The sequence below is a fragment of the Limanda limanda genome, chromosome 11 (genome assembly GCF_963576545.1).
Source record: "Limanda limanda chromosome 11, fLimLim1.1, whole genome shotgun sequence".
Classification (NCBI taxonomy): Eukaryota; Metazoa; Chordata; class Actinopteri; order Pleuronectiformes; family Pleuronectidae; genus Limanda; species Limanda limanda.
The window spans coordinates 15,091,037-15,110,723 of NC_083646.1; the positions used below are offsets into that span (position 1 = coordinate 15,091,037).

The 19,687-nt window shown below is 44.0% G+C and overlaps 1 protein-coding gene across 1 annotated transcript in view; it reads left to right on the forward strand.

Moving 5' to 3' along the window:
* Window positions 1–1,153: 1,153 nt before the first annotated feature.
* itga8 (integrin, alpha 8) overlaps window positions 1,154–19,687 on the forward strand; it is a 43,182-nt gene continuing 24,648 nt past the window's right edge. The window contains exons 1-12 of the mRNA XM_061080808.1: window positions 1,154–1,350; window positions 1,652–1,782; window positions 6,043–6,143; window positions 6,463–6,586; window positions 7,922–7,983; window positions 8,607–8,652; window positions 11,921–12,046; window positions 12,178–12,222; window positions 14,334–14,377; window positions 16,069–16,125; window positions 17,120–17,172; window positions 17,263–17,468. Coding sequence (XP_060936791.1) covers window positions 1,154–1,350; window positions 1,652–1,782; window positions 6,043–6,143; window positions 6,463–6,586; window positions 7,922–7,983; window positions 8,607–8,652; window positions 11,921–12,046; window positions 12,178–12,222; window positions 14,334–14,377; window positions 16,069–16,125; window positions 17,120–17,172; window positions 17,263–17,468 — 1,192 coding nt within the window. The remainder of the gene's footprint in view (window positions 1,351–1,651; window positions 1,783–6,042; window positions 6,144–6,462; window positions 6,587–7,921; window positions 7,984–8,606; window positions 8,653–11,920; window positions 12,047–12,177; window positions 12,223–14,333; window positions 14,378–16,068; window positions 16,126–17,119; window positions 17,173–17,262; window positions 17,469–19,687) is intronic.

Consider the following 19,687-nt stretch of genomic DNA (forward strand, 5'->3'; position numbering starts at 1 on the left):
TAAATATGCACCAAAAAAAAAACAGCCTGTGTCTGGCTTGTTGCCTCTTAAAACATGTTTTTATTGCTGGATAATATTTCCAGCATTAAGTACTCAAAAGGCACTTATGGCAAGAATGAGTGTTATAATATGGGAAACATATTTAAGTGTGTATTTATAGACAGTCAGTATTCATGATTGAAAATCAACAAATACTATACATTATTTCACCTCAATATTAACAGCTATGTACCCACTTCAGATTGTCCAAACATTTCCTTGTTCTTTCATTCTCATATTCATACAGACGACATTGGACGGCCTTGGAGAAGGTTGAGTGAAACCGGGGGCGAGCCAAATAAACTGCCCGAACCTGCACATGCAGCTCAAGAGATTTCTCCCATAAGCCGACATAATAATTACTGACATAATTACAAGTGATTATTCTCAAGGGCAGGAAACGCGCCATATTTTTTTTTTTTAACGGCACGGTTTGGACGAACCGGCCAATAAAGAAATACAAGGTGGGTTAAAATTTATGAACCATTAATCTCTGGTGTGCGTAAAGCGCCTGTGTACATTAGACCGGGTCGATTGAGGGAAGGTGGCTATAATAAATCTCACTTCAGGATTATTTATTGTTTCAGGCCGAAGCCCCTCAAATTCGCCACGGAAAAAAGTTGGCTGCGCCCTTAGAAGGAGCGGTGACGCGCGGGCCCCCTTTTGCGCGCTCAGATGTGGTTTGGTCCTTGTAATATGTGTGTGTGTGTGTGTGTGTGTGTGTGTGTGTGTGTGTGTGTGTGTGTGTGTGTGTGTGTGTGTGTGTGTGTGTGTGTGTGTGTGTGTGTGTGTGTGTGTGTGTGTGTGTGTGTGTGTGTGATTGTGTGTGTGTGTGTAGGGGGTAAGGTTTTGTGCAGAGGGCGGGGGCGCGGCTGAGCAGACTTGGAGCCCGGGCTGTGCAAGGATGTCAGGAGGCAGTTTTTGGAGAGAGCGCAGCAGAGCGCACTGATCCAGGGTTAGGGTTCGGGTTCGACCTCCTCCGCTGTGGGACTTCAACCCAGGGACAAAGCTCCATCACCATCACCTGGAACCCTCTCCTGCTCTCCAGCCTTCCTCTCTCCCTCACGTTTCCCTCTCATTCCGGGGTGAGTCGTGCGCGGTTGGATCTTGGAGGATGGAGCGCGCACGGCACTGGGGCTCCTCCGCCGGGACGCGTCTGGTCCTCGGGCTGCTGCTGGTGCTCTGGCCCGCTCGGGACCGGGTCTGGGGCTTCAACCTGCACGCAGAGCATCCCACGGTTTACAGGGGACCCGAGGGAAGTTATTTCGGTTACTCGGTGGACTTCTACCAAGACTCCGCCGACAGCAACACGTGAGTGGATCAGGTCTTATTGGGACTCTCGAAATAATTCTGCACTTCTGTTATAGCCTTTACGATGCTCGACTAGTGCAGTTTAATTTAGATTGAAATATATGAAGCTTCCTCAAGTTTGCAGCTTGTATGTCAGCCTGGAGCAGGACAGAAGAAGGATGGATTATCATATTACTGCTCCACACACAATGGGCCAGAGAGGAAACTGAGATTTATAAATGGTGCACACATGTTTGCATACATTTTTATACACTCGCCTGCATGAGTTGCCTGTTATTTAACCTTAGTTTTTTCATTCCAGGATCAATGTGTTGGTGGGGGCCCCTAAGGCGAACACCTCCCAGCCTGGCATCGTGGAGGCTGGAGCTGTCTACTACTGCCCCTGGCCTGGACTGCCTGACAGCTGCAGGCAGATTCCGTTTGACAGTTCCAGTGAGTTCCCTGAAAACTTTTTTAGATTTGGAAAGTAATATCTGAATATCTGATCTGTGCCAATGAGCCGCAGGCCACCACCAATATCATTGTGTTTCTCAAATGAGCAGTTCAGGGAATACATTAAATTAAATTCAATGAGTTTTTATTTCCCAGAGGTGGCCCCACATGTTACTATTTGGAACTGGTGGAGTTTCGTAACCTGTGTGTCTGATGCGTGCGTGTGTCATGTTGTGTGTGTGTGTGTGTGTCTGTGTGTGTGTGTAAATGAGTTGGCAAGAAAAAGAGAGATAAGACATATGGGCCTCATCAACTTGGTCCAAGAGAAAAAAGGTGGCTGGCGGGAGTTTGCTTGTGCAGGTCTACATCACATGGTTTACAATATATTATCATCAAGGCCCACTGTCCAATCAGATCTGTTTGTGCACCTTAATGTCCCCGATGGTCACTGTTCCCTCAGAGTGTGTGTGTGTGTGCGTGTGTGTGTGTGTGCAAGAGGAAGTGTGTGAGAGAGAGAGAGAGAGAGAGAGAGAGAGAGAGAGAGAACAAGTGAAAAAAAAAGGGGAGGGGGGGTAAACTGTATGCACATGGGAATTTAGTCCCCTTCGGAAGAAAGGGGATTGGGTGAGGTCTGCTTTTTATTAGATCTTGAAAATGTACCCCCCACCCCCTCCTCCTCCACCCTCACCTCCCGCAGCCCCTTGTTCTCCATCCGTTTATCCCTCTCTATCCATCTCTCTCTCTTTTCCTAACGATAGAATCATGTTTGTCTCTCAGCAATAGAGTTAGAGGCAGACTTTACCTTTTTATCGCAGAGCCTTGGTGGCAGCTGCTCTGTTGTCTGAGGAGGAAAAAGGCCGTAACGTGAATTAGATATTAGATTGTTATCGAGGTTAGCAGCTAGGGGCGGGAATTGGCAAAAATGTGACGATTCAATAGTATTGCGATATTTGGGCCATGATTCAATAGTATTGCGATTCGATTCTGCGATATATTGCGATTCATGTCTCCCATATTATTCAAAGGCATTACAAAAAATGAGGAAAATAAGACTGCTCAACTCACTTCAAATGTCACATTTAATTCTGTGAACAACATTGTCTTCTACACATTAACTGAAGTGCAAAAACTAAGAAGGGGTAGTGCAAAAACTTTGTCCTTGAACATTCAGGACACAGGACCTTTGTAATTATTTTCTGAATAGGAGACCTCTCACATGAACGCTGAGCTCCCAGCACATAACTTACAATTATTTAAATACAATACAGTAACATCAAGCAGACATAATAGAGTAGCATAAACCTGAGTATAATCATATAAATAAGAGTAACCTAGAGCTTCAATCAAATTGAGAAAAATAAACATATGTGTACTACTAGAGTTCAGTCCAATTGGCTGCAAGGTCATGACCCAAAATGTTAAATTCATTTGGGAATATTGGCATTTTTGTTCAGAAAAGTTGGTCAACATGCTCAGATGTTAAAGTGCTCCTCTGGGCCGTTACTATATCTCCTGCAGTGGAGAAACCCTTTCAGCTGACACACTAGTGCCTGGAATGCTCAGGTATCTTTTAAACTCTGAAACTCTACTCGTCATGCTTTGCCAGCCAGGGGCTGTTAAATATATAGTTGTAAATGAAGTATTAAAAAAAAATTAAAAATTAAAAAAAATATATATATTGCAATACTTTGTGCTACAGTATCGATATAATCGCGGGCGCAAAATATCGCGAAACTGAACAGAATCGATTTTTCCCCCCACCACTATTAGCATCATCTAAATGCATGAGGAGAAATCTTCAGCAGCTTTTGACACTGATACCAGGATATCAGCAGAGGACTGTTTGTGCTCTCAACACATATTTACGACCACAAATCGGATGCTACTTGTCAGCCGCTGGCCGATCAGCTGATGAATCTGGGAGCCACTGGTACCTGAAGGAAGCAGCTGATAAGCCGGTCGGCTGACGTCAGTGATCTTCTGAGCTGAAAGCCAGGCTCCGTGAAGACGGGGGGGAAAGCTCTGAAGCCAGGACAGTTGTGTTGGTTCGCCCTGAAGTTAATTACAAGTTATTTTTAACAAAGAGTCGTAGAGTGAGGTGCTTTACGGGGAATAAACATAGAGGAGTAAATGTATGTGCAGTTATAGTGCACGTGTTTATCTGTTCTCTGGAATGGGGGGGGGAAGGCTCAAGGTTATTGATGACAGTGGCCATGGTGGATATTTCTAGAGTTACAGCAGACTTTTATTGCAGGTACAATCAGACCGACACACACACTCACACACACTCATGCACACACACACGCACACACACACACACTCACACACACACACACTCGTGCACAGTGAAGTGTTAGCCCTGGTGGTGAACATCTGGTGAACTGTACTGGTTAATATCTGTATGTCGGCTTCACGTGTGTCTGATTATGTGTGTGTAGTACCTGAGTGTGTGTGTGCGAGTGCACGGTTTCGGTGATGTTAGGCAGATGTTTTCCGTCATGCCAGTGCAGTGTTGGGGGGGGGGGGTCCGGGATGGGGGCTGATGTGGTGATAGTGTGACAGATTAGTGATAAATTGCATGTCTATAACTGGAGTGGAGAAACCTGGGAGTGCAGAATACCTTATTGCTCTACTGTGTGTGTGTGTGTGTGTGTGTGTGTGTGTGTGTGTGTGTGTGTGTGCGTGCGTGCGTGCGTGCGTGCGTGCGTGCGTGCGTGTGTGTGCACGTTCTACTCGTATAAATGCATCTAATCTTAATCTATAAACTTTAAACATGACTCTTTAGATTTTAGAGCCAAAAAAGCACTATTCATGATCCCTAATTGTACAGAAATATGTTGATCTAGCACACGTCCTGTTTTCAAAGCTTGGTCACAATCACACTGCTCCATACGTCCACACATGGAAGCCACACGTTGAAGTTAATGCTCTGCTTATAGCGTCTACACATCAAAACTGGGGTTTGCTGTGTGTTTTAGAGGATTCTACACAAATTTGACCCCTGCTTAGATTATCTAATGACCGTGAGTTATTAGATAATCTCCTGATTATTAAAAGTTCTTTGTATCTATAAATCTCTAGCCTCATCTTTGCGAGTGATGGATTTCATTTGAGAGTTTTCAATAGATATTTGTATAAGTCATCTAATACCAAGAAAGAAAGAAAAGGACTAACTGGCACTCAGGAGAGCTCATACCTCTGCCAAGGCTCAACAGTCCCCTTAAAATCAGTCAAACTGCGCCAAATTTCATACACTCATACTTATCGCTCCCCGAAATATCATCAAAATCCATGAATTCTTCTCTTGGAAAACTGTGAAAATGTTGAAAAAACTCTCTCACGATGTAAAAAGAAAATCTTGAATCCAGATCTGCATCAAAATGTGACGGGTTCATGCCTGAGCCATACGGCCTTCGTGAAAATCAGTTCAGTTGTTTTCAGTGAAATCTTGCTTTCTAACCCTTACAAAGGTAATAGAGTACTGCTAAATAAGTTTAAAAGAAAAGGAAAGGTGTTTAATAAGGAGGGTCTGCATTGGCCTTAAGACCCACAGCTGGTCTTTAAAAATACTGGAACATATCTAGAATAGAGCAAAGACACACATGCACTCTCACAAACACTCCCACACACTCACTTGCTCTACTCTCACCAAATCTGACACTTTATTGGGGATTCATGTGTGTGTGTCTGTGTCTTAAGTGTTGCTACGTTTTTATGAGAAAGGCTTTGACGGAAAACCCATCAGTATCCTGACAAATGTCTGTTTCCGGGGGGGGGGGGCAAATGGTGTTTTGATGTTAGTTATAGTCGTGTTAAAGATGGTTCTGTTTGTTCTTGCTTCAGGGACAAATGTTTTCCATTCACACAGTCTCAGTTAAAGGCCTGGATCCACATTAGCATGGTTTATATCAGCTGCTTTCTGGCAACACTCTGAAAAGTCTCTTTTATACTCAATTTATTATGTCCTTTGCTACTCCCCCCCCCCCCCCCTCTGTCTCTTTCTCTGTCTCTTTCTTTATTACTGTCTCTGTCTTCTTCTCTGCCTTGTCTCCTTCTCTCCCTGTCTCTGTCTCTGTCTCTTATTTCTCTTTTTCTGTTTCTGTCTCTAACTTCTTCTCTACCTCTGTCTGTTCTTCTGTCTCGGTTACTGTCTCTGTCTCCTTTTTTCTCTGTCTTTTCTACCTCTGTCCCCTTCTCTCTTTCTCTGTCTTTTTCTACCTCCGTCTGTCTCTCTGTCTTTGTCTCTGTCCCTCTGTCCAGATAACAGAATGATGAAGGTGAATGGCACCAGGGAGCCTGTGGAATTCAAGTCACACCAGTGGTTTGGAGCATCTGTCAGGACACACAAAGGAAAAGTGGTGGTGAGTGGTGATACTTTCAAAACTGTTTACCTCTGCCAAGGAGCATGAGTTTTTGTCCGCATTTGTTTTTGATTGTTTGCAGGAGTACGCAAAAAATAACCCAACTGATGTCTATGATATTTCCTGGAGGGATGGTGCGAATAAAATAAATGATCTGAACAAAATGTGAGCAATTAGTTGCAGATCCAAATAAAACCCTGGATCTAGTGAATTTAAATGTGGTTTCAAAGGGGACTGTGTGGCCTTGGAGCTTGGTGCCATTCTAGCTTTATTGGCCATTGATGTGAATTTTTCTTAAAGAGTATTATTTGTTGTCCAGGCCTGTGCTCCGCTCTACCACTGGCGCACAGTGAAGCTGAGTGGGGAGAAGGAACCTGTGGGGACTTGCTATGTGGCCGTCCAGAACTTCAGCGCCTACGCAGAGTACTCTCCGTGCAGGACCAGTGAGTCACTGTGCACCCCCGACTCCAACCACCTACACCTTTCTTTTACTGCTTTCCTTCACCCCTTCCTTTCTCTTCTCTCTCTCTCTCCCTCTCTGATGTCATTATGAACACAAATTAACTGTAGTTTTAAAACATTTTTAAAACTGTTGATTTAACAGACCATTTCCTACGATACAGTATCATCCACCAGTGTAGTATTTCATAATAGGACATAAAGCCTATAGCACACTACATTGATTTTTATGTCAGTCTATAAAAAGTAATGTGCCTCAAGTTTAATGTGTCAGTTCACCTTAAAATTTCTGGTAGTATTCAGTTATAAATAGTTTAGGATTTATTGTCCTGATGTGGAAATGTCTGTCGCTCAGATTTCGGCCTCAACCCAGAAACATTTGACGTGAAAAGTTTTTTTTTTGTGTTTTTGTTGTGGCATTGAGCACTGCTACATGTCTTTCCTGACAGTAGCCACATTATTACGGATAAACTGACTCTTTGAAAATTGAACAGAGTATGTTTTTCATTGGCCTCAACAATGTATTACTCTGTTAGAGGTTTATAAAGTTGCCATTGAAATCTGACTATAATCTATCTTTCTTACAGCTTATCTCTTTATCCCTGCTTCCTCTTCTTTCTGTCATTGATTCTATAAATGGAACGAGTGGGATTCCCCTTGCCTTTCCCCCACCATCATGCTTTTATCTCCATTTTTCTTTCTTTCTCTCCCACTTCCTCTCTAATGATAAGGAGCAATAGAGGCTATCGGGTGGCACTTCGTAAACAGCAGATCAAAACGCTGCCCTTATCGTCAAAACTCCATCTACGGCTTTGCATGAAAATCCCTCACGGATCCCACTCACATACACACACGTTCACGATCCCTGTAGTGGCTGGTTAACGTCTGTATTTTTATGCTTCTGTCACTGATGACGAATCATGGTTAATCACGTTGAAACGCTATTGTTCTCAAGGGGAGAATTATATCTTTATCATGTGTCTGAGTCTGAATTTTCTTTCTCCAGGAGCTTTCTTTGCTTCATCTTTAACCTAAACTACGACCGCTCAGACTACAGCTATAACTCACGCTCTGTTTATACACGCGCGTGTGTAGTTGCGCATCATTAAACTTCACCTCAGGGTGCCTCTGAGTGGAAGAACAAATTCATTAAGTGCATACGTTTTTTTTGTTCATGCACAGTTAGATGCGGTTTTTCTTCATTTCTCTATGTTAAAACATATATCTGAGCTGTTGGATCAGCGCTTTACTCAATTAAAATGGTGCCATTATAATGAGGATGCTGGTTCTAGTGACTTGTTTCACTCTGTGCTTTTCAGGCGATCCAGATCCAGAGGGGCAAGGGTTCTGCCAGGCTGGCTTCAGTGTGGATTTCACCAAGGTAAAGAGTGTGGCAACAATCAAACATTATCACCCCCCTCCACACACACACACACACACACACACACACACACACACACACACACACACACACACACACACACACACACACACACACACACACACACACACACACACACACACACACACACACACACACACACACACACACACACACACACTCTCTCCCCAGGTCTTGTCCTGTCTCAGGAGTGCACACAGAGAGGTCTCTTGAAAACACCAGACTCCCTCCGGAGATTTATGGACACGGGGAAGATGAGAGCCCGTTTGTCCCTAGAGGAGCCCTCCACTCCTGATGTGACCCATCGCCTCTGAACACAATAGACAAAACACACATGCTTATGCATTCTTTGGGTGTATAGTCAAGGTGAACCCTGACCTATGTTTCATGGTCCAACCCTATACCCTCTATACAGGAAGCTGTCATTCTCAGCAGGATGTCAACAGGCATGACAGCAGGATTCATATGCGCTCTCTCCCACACACACACACACACACACACACACACACACTTACACACATGCACAGCTACACATGTTATATATACCCCCCTCTGCAAATGTCTATCACATGACTAACCCCAAGTAAATGTATTTCTTCCAGGACGGAAAGCTGGTGGTAGGAGGACCTGGAAGCTTTTACTGGCAAGGTAACTGCACCAGCAGAGTGTGAACCTGTGTTTAGTCTCTTGCTTCAGTGATATCATAGATGGGCCCGTGTTCAAAATGAGAGAAGAGAATGCAGATGACTTTAACAGTCAGGACAGCCCACTTACACACACACACACACACACACACACACACACACACACACACACACCTCACACACATTCACATGGAAATCTGTGCCAGGTTTGAAGTTTCATTACAGTCTTACAAGGTGGAAAGAAATGTGTCTCTTTCTCTCTTCTCTGCTAGTCCCCCCTTCCTCGCTCTTCCATGCTTCTCTCTGTAACAGTGCAACAGGAAGTGGGTGTTTGGGCTCTGTAATGAGCTGATCGGGGGGTAATGGAGTGTGGAGGAACTGCCCCTTTGCCCCGTGATAAAGCACAGAGGGCCCTGGTTAAAAAAAAAAAAGCGGGAGCGATGGAGAATCGTTAAGGAGATGATAGAAACATGTTGCAGTGGGGAGAGAGAGAGAAAGATGAGAAGGGACGAGGGAGTGTGTCCGAGAGCAGGAGAGGGAGAAAGATGGATCTTCTGCTTGATAGAAGCAGCGCTGGGGTCAGCTAGTCTAAGCAGAGGGATGAAGTGTCTTAATAGATGTAGACACAGCCAGAGTGTGTCAGAGTTCAGCTGCTGAAGGGTAACGCTACTCCCCCAAGTCCAGGTGTGAGCAGGAGTGTATTCCCTCCCCTCCTCTCCTCTCCTCTTTATTTACCGTAACTCAGTCCTGAAGCGGTTTTGTAAGGAACAGGGAGACAGTTATTGATCAGTTTCACTCCCCAACGCTCCGTAACCCCACTTCTATCACTCCGCAGCACTTAATTTCATCCCCAAGGAAACATTAAGACGGGATTTCTGTTTACACGGAGGTCAGAAAGAAATATGAGAAAGACAACGGGGAGAAATTGGCTCATTGAGGATTCTTTCAAAAGTCCTATTTTATGATAGCCTGACTTTGTCTTACTCATAATTCTAGTCAGAATATGAGTCTGATTCTGTTCCATTGGGGTGTGATTATGTGGCGTGTTTCAACCGAACCAGGAAAAAAAATGCCTCTTCACTCAATTGGATAGACCTACAACCAATCAGAGCAACGTAGTATGTGACGTATGACGTTTATCTACAAATGCTGTGATCGCGTTTCTCTGTTCCTCTTTCAAAATGAATGCGCTGTCGATGTCTTCTAAAACAGACTCAATGGCAGCATCTACACATCTCAGCTCTCCAGCGGCAGACATGTTTGTGGAAAACAAAGTCAACCCAAGCGCTCTTTGATGACGTAGTTGATTAGATCAGATTAGATTAGATTCAACTTTATTGTCATTGCACAGTACAAGTACATATACAACGAAATGCAGTTTAGCGTCTAACCAGAAGTGCAAAAAAGGCAGTAAAAGTGCAGAGTATTGTGCATATTAAAGTGAAAATGTAAATAAATATGATCTGTACAGTAAGAAATATATATGGAATATTACAGTATTAACAGGAATTGTAACATATAAGGACGATGAATACACTATGAGCAGGATAAAAATATAAATATATATAAATATGAATACACTATAGGCGGGGTAATACAGTAGTAAAAAAAGTAACAGTAGTGCAAATGTAGAAATGTTCAAATGATCAGTGGTTGGAGGAGGGTGTGTGGCAGTGTGTGGCAATAAGAAGTATATGAGTATTGTGCATATTAAAGTGAAAAAGTAATAAATAAGATCTGTACAGTAAGAAATATATATGGAATATTACAGTATTAACAGGAATTGTAAGATATAGGCACAATAACTACACTATGAGCAGGATAAAAATATAAATATATATAAACATGAATACACTATAGGCGGGGTAATACAGTAGTAAAAAAAGTAACAGTAGTGCAAATGTAGAAATGTTCAAATGATCAGTGGTTGGAGGAGGGTGTGTGGCAGTGTGTGGCAATAAAAAGTATATGAGTATTGTGCATATTAAAGTGAAAAAGTAATAAATAAGATCTGTACAGTAAGAAATATATATGGAATATTACAGTATTAACAGGAATTGTAAGATATAGGCACGATAACTACACTATGAGCAGGATAAAAATATAAATATATATAAATATGAATACACGTAACTGTTGACGTAACTGTTGATCATCTGTCCATCATCGTATAAAGCCCGCCCTGACAATTTGATTGGTCCGAACAGCTTCTCTTCGGAGATAATTTCTCCCCAACGGAGCAACTCCAGACTGAACTTCCCGACCGAAAATGGTTGTGGGCGGGGCTAAGTTTGTCTGGCACCCAGGCTTATTTTATGATGGAGCTCTATTGTTTGTCATCCGAGTCGCTGCTGGTTGAATAATGAACGTTCCAGCTTACAAGAGCGCACTCGACAGACGGCCTAATGGACTGCTCCCTCGCTCGCTCGGTGCCCTCCGCGTGGCGAGCCTGGCTGCCTCCAGTTAAAACACTTCCTCTCAATGTTTATAAGAGCACTCAGCCTGGGTTTTTTTTTATGGCCCTCTAATATACCACGATTATCTTCAGCCTTCAGCCTGAGCTATCATTAAAAAAAGCTCTTTTATATACAATCTTATGTTATCTCTGGGTGTTTAAAGGAGACTTCAAATTAGTGTCGGTGACTTATGCCTCTATGTTAACAGTTTGTAACACGGTGTCTCATTAATCAGATTGGAGTTTTGTAATGAGCTGATGTGTTATTCTGGGAGAGGAGCTCACGGCTCAGTGTGAGTGTGGGAGTGGAGCTGGAGGGGGGGGGTTAAGAGGGCACATTTTCCCAACGTCACACACACACTCGCACATTAAGGAGGATTTATGGAAGGTGGAGGTCGGCCATAGATAAAAATCATTTGTTTGTTTGACCTCTTGTTCAGCAGTAAAGGAAGACTGTTGTTTGTGTGAGGGCACCTACAAATTAAGAGTCTTCTACGTGCAGAGGACAGGCATTTCCTCGAGTTTTTTTTTTTTTTTCTTTGAGGAACATATTTTCCCAGCTTTCCCTCCGCCAATGTTTTACTTTTCCTCGGGTAGGACTGCGATGTGTCGTTAGCTGCGTGCATCTTTCATGTGGAGGGAACGGTCCACAGCTCCAGCAGGTTTCTATAGCGGAGGGCAGCAGTGCTCCCATCAAGGGGTCCAAGCTGAAACCACTGTCCATGAGACAGATGTGGCTCTCTCACCCTGGGTGTTTATTTATCTCTATCTTTCTCTGTGTGTGTGTGTGTGTGTCTGTGTGTGTGTGTCTGTGCAGGTCAAGTGATGACAGCAGGGATAGCTGAGATACTGAACGGTTACTCTTTGAAGGCGATCCTGAGAAAGGTTCCAGGAGAGAAATACACTCGAGCGGCTGAGGACACACATGATGACAGCTACCTCGGTAACACATGCACACACACACACACATGAACTCATGCATGTTAAAATTAGACTAGGAAACATGACATCACACAGAGTTAATTTCACCCGTATGCTGTCACGTGCAACTGATCTCCCTCTCTCTCTCTCTAGGTTACTCTGTGGCGGTGGGGGAGTTTACGGGAGACTCTGAACAAGGTGAGAAAGCCAACGATTCATTACAACTAACCACACCAAAGGAATCCCTTCGCCAACGACTTGCAGCCGCCCTGCAACGCCGTGTGAAACCCTGCATGCTTTTATAGTCTCTTCGCCCCACCACAGCTGGATGCTGGGAAACGCTGTGGACGATGTGATGGGCTGAGCGATAGGGAGCGGACAGCTGGGTGACAGTGTCTGGGACTGAGCTCAGGAGCAGTAATGAGAACTGTCTCTGCACGTCTAGGTCGTGACCCTGAGGGGACTGGACTTCAGGAACCACTGATAAAGGGATTTCCTGTCCTCTGTACGACTGATTAGAATGATTAGAGGCAGACTCACCAGACGTCGTCAGGTCGGGAGAAGGTCCAGAGCGACTCCTAGGAGTTGAAATATTTGGTGGAAAGAGACATCACAGTATTAATTCATTAAAGAAAAAAATGCCTTTGAATTTATATTTTTCAAGTACCGTATTTTCCGCACTATAGGGCGCACTTAAAAGCCTTTAATTTTCTCAAAAAACGACAGTGCGCCTTATAATCCGGAGCGCCTTATATAAGGATTAATTCTGGTTGTGCTTACTGACCTCGAAGCGATTTTGTGTGGTACACGGCGCTCTGTCAAAATGTTTTAGTACGGCTTTGATAAACTACAAAGCCGCACCGCTTGCAGCATTACGGCTACTGTAGTCAGGAGCCACAAATCTCCGTCCCTATTGTTCTGCGACTCCATGTGCGCCCATCTCACCGATGCTGTAAAAAAACAAAGTGAAGCAAACTTATTCGGAGCTTGCCATCATTCCGGGTAGATTAACTAAAGAACTCCAGCAGCTAGATATTGGTGTCAACGGGGCGTTCAAAGTTAAACTGCGAGCTGCATGGGAGCAATGGATGACAGAAGGCGAACACACATTCACCAAGACAGGGAGACAGAGCCGGGCGACTTACGCTACTATCTGCCGATGGATCGTGGATGCCTGGGCTAAGGTATCAGTCTCAACACGTTTAATAAAGTTTGACTGACTGACTGTTTTGTTTCGCTTAATGCGCCTTATAGTCTGGTGCGCTTTATTTATGAAAAAAGATCGAAAATAGACCATTCATTGACAGTGCGCCTTATAATCCAGTGCGCCCTATAGTGCGGAAAATACGATATGTACTATTCATATTCAGAAAACTTGAAATTTCTCGAACATTTACAGATGAGTTGGTTTTCCTTGCTCTCCTCCCATACATCCGGTTTTGGCTTTATTCTTATCTTCAGCTTCAGGTGCTGCTTCTTTCCCATGCCATCAGTTTGTCAGCACTGTAAAGAAACACAGCAAAACGCACAGCTCTGTTATTACAGAAGATACAAACGAGGAAAAAAAATCAACCACAGTCAAGCCACATCATTTTCTTCAAACACTGTGTCAACACGCGCTCATTTCTCATTCCCCTCTCCCCTCGCACCACTTCACCTTCCCATTCACAATTTCCTGTCCATCGGAGCCTCTTTGTTAATCACCATTTAGTGGGATCTTTACGGGACAACATTAGGTTGACATACCCCCCCATACCAACCCCGCTAAGTCCCCTGAACCCCCTCCGGCACAACACATGTCAGGGAGTCTTAAAGTGAGCCTTAAGAGGTTACACATGCCGGTTGATGTGATGTGTTGTGTTGTGGTACGAAACTCGTTGTGGTCGTGTTCGCCCGACCGATCTTCAGACTGGGGGAACTGGTTTGTAACTGGGAGCTGGTAGTGAAGATGGAGCTGGGAATTGCGGGTTTTATAGGTTGGTGGTTGGGCCTGTCGGCTGGAGCTGGAGGGCAGGAAGGGGGGGACTCTGTCTTCTCTCGCTGGGTGGGACCCTCAGATTGTCCCTATAAGTCTTCAGCACCGCACTCGTCAATCAATACACAAGTAGAGTTGTAGAGATGAGAGCTCTCAGTGTGTTCTCAGTCACACTCAGATGTTCTGACTGGGAATGGGGGGGTGGGCTTCGTAGGGGGGGTTTAAGGGTTTAGGCCTTTGTCGAACCTTCGTCGAGCCGGTTCTTCCTCTGTACTTCTCACACATGTGCACACGCTGATTTCAATATGTCTGTCTTTGTTTTCATGTTTTCCAGAGCTGATAGCTGGAGTCCCGCGAGGAGCACAGAACTTTGGATATGTGAGTAGCTGCAGGCGGGCGGATTTTGACAAAAGGCAGAAAAATACATTTCAGCAGCAACAGCATTGCTCCGAGTTTAAACCAAACAAATGCACACATGGCTTTACAGTGCAAAAAGGGTCAGTGAGTGATTTAATTAGTAGGAAAATTAGGTAAATCATGTGTGGTGGACTTCACAGTCACCAGAGCTCGTGAAGCTTGTTCTGCAGGATAGGAATGGCTGTGCATCTTATTAGGGTGTAGTGTGTAAATATATATGTGTAAATATCTGCATAATGTGGGACATACAATAATAAGTGCAGGAGATATTAGAGACTGTGTGTAGGCTTGAAGGGCAGATAGACTGACGTGTCTACTGGGAGACTAATCAGAATCAGAATCAGAAGTATTTTATTGCCAAGTACGTTCACACATACAAGGAATTTGCTCTGGTAATTGGTGCAAACAATGAACATAGAACATAAAGACGCAATAAATACAACATGCATAGAGAGCAATAAAAAATGGGAAACCAGTATATATTTACTCACTGTTAACTTCTTATTTACTCACTTTTTATCAATATTTATACAAAGCAACATTTACTTTGAGATAAACATTTCTGAATAAAAATATATAAAAATATAAGAGAGAAGTCAATCTTTCCCAGGATGCATCTGCTCAGTACTGTACAGTATGGAACACAAACATGGATTTAACAAATACTGTATGTGCCTCTAAGCATATACTGCAGTGTGTCAATAGTTGTCTTATGGGAATTTGTCCCCGGGGCAGACTGTGTCAATCCTCCCTAATGACACACAGCTTCCGCTTCATGTGGAGGGGAGTGACCCCACCTAACCCCACTAACCCTTCTCCACACACACATGACCCCGAACACTAACCTGCAGTGCAACCGCAGGCCTGCACCGCACTACATCAGAGTGAGTTTTATGTCTGGTGGTCTGACTGTAGCTGGTGCACAACTGCTCCTTCCTGTATACACGCAGTGCTCTGTGACTGTCATGGAGATCGGGGGGGGCCTGTAGCGCACCGTCAGAGTGGTGTTAGGAGGGATGCAGGTACAGGCCTTATTAGAGGCAGTGGGGAAGGTTGTCAGCCCTCATCAGGTTTCTTCTGGGACCAATTTGACGACTCAGAGTGCAGGAAAGTTGACGTCCGAGCTGGTGATTCAATATTTGTGTTTACACATCATCATCTGTGTGTGTTCGTAAGTCTATCCCCGGTTTGTGTGTCTCTGAGACATCTGTGATTGGGTCAAAGCGTATCCCTCCGCATGTGTGTGTGTGCGTTTGAGCATGTGAGTGTGTACGTGTAGCCCCCCCCGGCTGTCTCCATGTGGTTGTTATTTTAGGTCTTATGAAGGAATTCTCAGCCCCCCCCTCCTCACCCTGTCTTCCCCCACGACCCGGGCTCGGATGGGGGGAAGGAGAGAAAGATGAGGGGAAAAATGGTAAAAGGCACAAAGAGGATGGTGGTGGGGGAGGGTGGGTCGGGAAAAAAGAGAGGGATTTCAGTTGAATAAAAGCCTCTCTTTTTTTGAATGCGGTTTGTGACTTTTTTTTTATTTCTGCATTCTTCATGAGCCTGTTTGTCAGAGCGCTTGGCCGTGTTTACCCTCGGTGTGATTTGAATACAAAGCCCTGTGCTTGTGCCACATTTGTTTTTAACAGCTTATTTGCTGGTTTTAGGTGGTGATGATCAACTCCACCAATCTGACCTTCATCCAGAACTTCACAGGGGAACAGGTAGGAGCAGCTACACCCAACTCATCACTGTCACAGGCCGTCACATTGCAGGGCCTCATATCCATCAGTATACGATGGGCACTCACTAGGGTTGCAAAATTCCAGGAATCTTAGTTGGAAACTTTCCATGGGAATTAACAGGAATATACGGGAATTAACGGGAATATACGGGAATAAACTGGAAATGTTGTGGGTAATTTATACTAACTGTATTTACCTTGTCATATACAGACATAAATATAAACATTTTGTTTTGTCATTTGTGATTTGAGCCCTGAGGAAACTTTGGGCACTTGACTATATGCTTCTGCATCTTTGTGTCATTCTTAACATAGGTCTTTGCACAGTATTTGCAAATGTACACAGCCTTTCCTTCTACATTGGATGGGGTGAAATGTCTCCACACATGAGATTGCATTGTTCTGTAGCATAAGATGAGAAAAAAAGTTTGTAAAAAAACACTAATGCAATGCCAGAGATATAAATAGTTAGCCAAACAATTGGAATCGTCTGTAAACATATTTTACAATTGATGGATAAATGAATGGAAATAGGCTAGATGAACAGATGAACAATCCTCAATCAGCATGCTAATATGTTTTCCCCAGTAATATCATCGAAACTTACTAGTCCTGCACACTACAACAGGCCTCAATAGCCCTGCTGTAGTGTGAAGGATGCTGGGAGTTATCTGTGCATGTGATAGAAGAATGCACAGTGGAGGTTTGAAATTCAACGTGCAGCGTGTGCTGCATTCCATACATCTTTAAAATAGAGTTTTGAATGATGTTTTTATTGCTCAGCGTTTAATTTGCGTATTAATTTTTTTTTTTTAATTCCCGAGCTCATCTTCCCATGGAAAGTTTCCGGAAAGTTTCTGGAAATTTACTGGAAACTTTCCGTCCCTCTGCAACCCTAGCACTCACTGATTGGATTTTCATTGAACAGCATTAGATTCATGATTAAACGTCCAAACTTCTTCTCTGCTTCTCAGATGGCCTCGTACTTTGGCTACTCGGTGGCCGTCACCGACCTGAATGGAGATGGGTGAGTAGAAAAACCAACTTGTCACTCCAGATGCATGCACTTGCTTTTTCTCTTCCCCTGAGGTTTGAAACTACTCTTCGTGTCCCCTAGGACGGACGACGTGCTGGTCGGGGCGCCCCTCTACATGGAGAGAGAGATGGAGAGCAAGCCCAGGGAGGTGGGCAGGGTTTACCTCTACCTGCAGATGGCACCGCTCACATTCACCAAGCCCGTCGCCCTCACCGGCATGCACACCTTCGGACGCTTCGGCACGGCTATAGCTCCCCTGGGAGACATCAACCAAGATGGGTACAATGGTATGTTGAGGACATGATTAAATTCATTGAAGGAATAAAAAGAAGCGATGCAAGAGAGAGACGAGGAAGATGAGGAAATCCTTTGATATGTTCTTGCTTCAGTGTATCGCTCTGCCTTGTGCTTGCACGTGCACATGGGTGGGGGGGGGATTGTCTCAGGTAAACACGTTGGCGGACAAATGTATCTCTGTGTTTTGTCTCTGGGCAGAGGAAATCCTGTCAGATGCAAGGGGCCTGAGAAACCTTCAAGCTTTTCAGCCAATCAGGAAGTGTGGCGAAGAAGAAGTTGTCTGAGTGAACTTGTTTCCTCCTGTGATGGTCAGGGTTAAGGCCATGTGTGTTTAAGCGTGTGTGTGTTTGTGTGTGTGTGTGTGTGTGTGTGTGTGTGTGTGTGTGTGTGTGTGTGTTTGTGTGTGTGTGTGTGTGTGTTGGTAGTTATTTTTAACTCACCAGATGTGCCCTGAGATAAAATCATCTGGGAGTTTTTGTCCGGCTGCCCAGAGTTCATTCCTCTTCAATGTGTTTGTTTTATTCTCATATTGATTGGACAAAGACACGCATGCACACACACAAACACACTTGTGCACACACAGAACAAAACCATGCAGCCCGCAGACCCAATACCCTTTGTCAAATGAAGCCATAAGAATGAATGGATGGATGCACATCTGGCCCTAGCATGCATCCCACTGATTTATGTTTTATGTATTCATGGACAGCATGTGTTAATGTGTGTCCCATCCTTTTAAACCCTTTAACCATCGGGTCAATAACCACTGGATCCATACTCAAGCCACATGAGGCTGTGGGTCAGGATATGACAGGGTCTGGGGGGTGTTGACGTGACCTCAGAGGGGATAGAGCACCTCTGCCAGCTGCAGTGACGTGCACAGAGACAACTTGTCCGTATCCGTGCATGTTTTCATTAATCTGCATTACATACATCGAGTCGCCACGGAAACATCTTGATCACGCTTTTCAGCAGCTTCATTTCGCTAATTTCAAACTCGTGTCTTCAAGTGTACCTGCGCCATCGTGTGTGTGTCTGTGTAATCACTGACAGATCCCTTTACTTCCTGTGACTTCATGGATCCTCTTCATCTTCCAATCGCAGTGACCTCATCACTCAATGTCTGAGATCGCCCAGTAAAAAGCAGAACCGTACCCATTTCCTCTCATCATCGTGGTGACGTCGAGTGGAAGCTGTTTAAAGCCTCTCATTTTAGTTCATCTTTTTCTGGAATGTGGCTTTGTTTTTAATTTTTATGAACCAACACAATGTCAGCATCACTGGCCCAGTGTTCCCAGCGAGTCACAGTCTCCTTGTTGGTCCCAGTTTTCATAGTGGGTGTTCCACCGGCTATTTTCCTGTGGAGGTCTGCTTTGTGTGGGATGTTGTTGAGCAATGCCTGTTAGTGACTTTCACATTATTTGAGGACTTTTTTTTTTTTTTTCTCTTAGTAAGTTGTTGTTTTTACACTGCTATTCCGTTTTGTATACATACCCACGCATAGCCATACAGACACATGCACTCACAGGCTCTTACACTTGCATACACACATGGTTGCATTTAGCCTTTCTACCCCACAATCTGCTTCATGTGGAACCAGTTGTTTAGGCTGAGAGAGAGAGGGGGTCCGGAGACAAACAGGATGTCTAGAGGTGTTTGGACAGTTACAGTCTGCATTGGACATTTAGAGGTTAAAGGCTAAATACTCCAAACTGGTTGTATAGTGAGTCTGTGACCTTTTGTAGACCAGGACAGGTCCTTACGGGTATTATACAGGGGCTACATGCTGGTTGTCATATAGATTAGCAAAGAAACTGGAATTCTTGATTCATATTTTTTGTATCCTGTAGCCTATTTCTCAGAGAATAAAGGTTGGCTCAATTAACCCTATAACATAAAAAATATAAACATAATTTTTACACTTACTCAGTGTAATAATGTGATTTTACCTTTGTAAAGACCAAGGTGGTTTCAATTGTTTTCTTTTTTGTAAGTCTTTGACTAAGCTAAGTTGACTAGCTGCTACTTGTAGCTTCATATTTACAGAATAGATACAAGAACCGTATTCCTCTCACCAGACTTTCTTTATTGCCATGCTTTAGTTCATTATATCTGTCTGGGCATGATTAGCTCTACTTAATAATAACATCTTGAATCAGGGGGAAACATACTGAGCCCCTGAAGTCCCAGAAGATGAAGATTTTTATGT